Source organism: Myotis lucifugus, unplaced genomic scaffold (assembly GCF_000147115.1).
Source record: "Myotis lucifugus unplaced genomic scaffold, Myoluc2.0 scaffold_430, whole genome shotgun sequence".
Lineage (NCBI taxonomy): Eukaryota > Metazoa > Chordata > Mammalia > Chiroptera > Vespertilionidae > Myotis > Myotis lucifugus.
In genome coordinates this window covers 176,390-178,303 of record NW_005871478.1, presented here as the reverse complement: position 1 = coordinate 178,303, position 1,914 = coordinate 176,390, and the positions used below count along the sequence as shown (strand labels likewise).

The window sequence follows — 1,914 nt, the reverse complement described above, 5'->3', positions numbered from 1 at the left end:
CAGAGAGAGATCTGGAAACTCCCAGGTCTCCCTGCTCCCTCTCTGCCCTTGGCAGTGAAACAAAGAAGGGAAATTACAAAGGTGACTTCCAGGTTTCCAGAGTGAACTGAATGGCTGCAGATGAACTGCCAGGATGTACAGTGCTAGAAGCGGGCAGCCCTGAGGGAGGGTGCAGGCGGCCTGCCCTTTTTTTGCAGTATCGCAGGCCTACCTGGGGCCTCAGTAGTGCCCTGGCCAAGGGGGCCTGCGATGCAGCCAGGAACAGAAACCAGAACTCTCGGTCCAGCCACCTGGGCAGCCAAGTCCCCTGGCAGAGGATTTCTTCCACCTCTCACTTGGCAGAGGTGTCGAGGCAGGGAGGCGTCCGGCACGGTACCCAGCCTCTGAATTATAGATGCCCCCGGCTCCCAGCACTCTGGCGCCCAGGGAGGGAGGCCCAGGAAGTGATGGGGTGCTGCGGCTTTGCCAATCGAGCTACTTGCCCTGAAAGTCCTTTATTTTGGGGGAGCCTCTCTCCTAGTTAGCCCACCTTCCCCTGACCTCTGTGCCTTGAAAGGACAAAGGAGAGGGACCAAGTCTAGGCACCCGCCATGGTGACGCTCCACTGGAGACACTAGGGCTGAACTGAGGAGTGTGCACAGGCAAGTTGGCAGGGGTGTCCTTTGTTACTCCCCTTCTACTTCTGTGGCCCCTGCAAATCCCCATCCCAACCCCCAGAGAGTCAGGAGGGGCCAGAGACTAGAAATGGATGCTCAGGGTTGGAGGAGTGGGCGGAGGGAGGAAATGGACACCCGGGGTCTCCTGGGAAGGCCCCATGGGATGCTGGGGGTACGGAAGACCCACTCATTTCTCAAGGGGAGCAGGTCTAAGACATTCAGCATCCTGTTAGGGATCAGCACCCACAAAACTCACCTCCGGCAGCAAGGCCGGAGCCCAGTCACATGGCTGTCCGAGGTGAGTATTCAGCAAACCGGACGCTGGCCCGAGACCTCAGGACAGGGGCTGCAGGAAACCATCTGAACCACTGACGTGAAACTCGGCTTTAGTGTGCACAAAGCAACCTCACATTCGTGAGAGAGGAAGGGGGTGGGAGGACAAGGAGGACATGCTGGGCAGGGAAGGAGAGCGGGAGGGGGGTGCGGCAGGCAGCGAGAGGCAGGGTCCCTTGCCACTGGGAGTCAGGGCATGGAGGAGGCAGGCTCTTGCTTCATCAGATGGTCCTCCTCTGGCCCCCATTCTTTGCTTCCTTTAGTTCCATGGGTCCTGTTCACTCCCTGGCAGAGTGCAGCCCTGGGCCACCCCGGCCCTGCTCCTTTAGATGTCTTCCCGGGGCTGAAGCACTGGGCCTGCGGCAAGGTGAGAAAGGGTGTGGTTGCCCAGGGCCCTGATGCTCCCTGATTCTCCAGTGTCCGTGCACCATCCAGCACAGCCTCCCTGTGCCAGTTGCTGAGTGACGGGACTCCTGGGGCTCAGCCCAGGCAGGGCGCAGGGCAGCAGGCCACGGGCCACACCTCTGCCTGGTCCCCTCCACCCCCTAGCTGCTGGCTGCTCGCAGCCCCAGGGCAGTGTGAGAGGTGGGCCTGCCTCCTGGCGTGGCCAGGCCACAAATCACTTTTCCTTCTTTTCATGACAAACACAGTTTCCCACCGAAAGACTAGTGTGATCCAGTTCCTTGGGGACTGAGGGTGAGGTTAACTCGCCAGCTTTCCCAGGGACTTGCGAAATCTGAGACGTAAGCCACAGCCTGTGGCGACATGTCAGTCCCATGTCAGAGGTTACAGGGGAAGGACACGCGGAGAGAAGGCAGAGGAAAGGCTGCTCATCTCCACCAAGGGCTGGGGGCCCCGAAGGGAAGTGCCCCTAAGCCAGCCGGCGCTGCTCCTCGAGGGATGGAGGCCAGAGGGAGGATGCCAG

General features: G+C 60.3%; 1 protein-coding gene across 1 annotated transcript in view; it reads right to left on the bottom strand.

Annotated features, from left to right (window-relative positions):
- Positions 1-1,034: 1,034 nt before the first annotated feature.
- Positions 1,035-1,914, bottom strand: part of FAM178B (family with sequence similarity 178 member B) — a 20,771-nt gene continuing 19,891 nt past the window's right edge. The window contains exon 4 of the mRNA XM_023744143.1: positions 1,035-1,346. Within this exon, the coding sequence (XP_023599911.1) occupies positions 1,179-1,346 (168 nt within the window). The 3' untranslated portion in view covers positions 1,035-1,178. The remainder of the gene's footprint in view (positions 1,347-1,914) is intronic.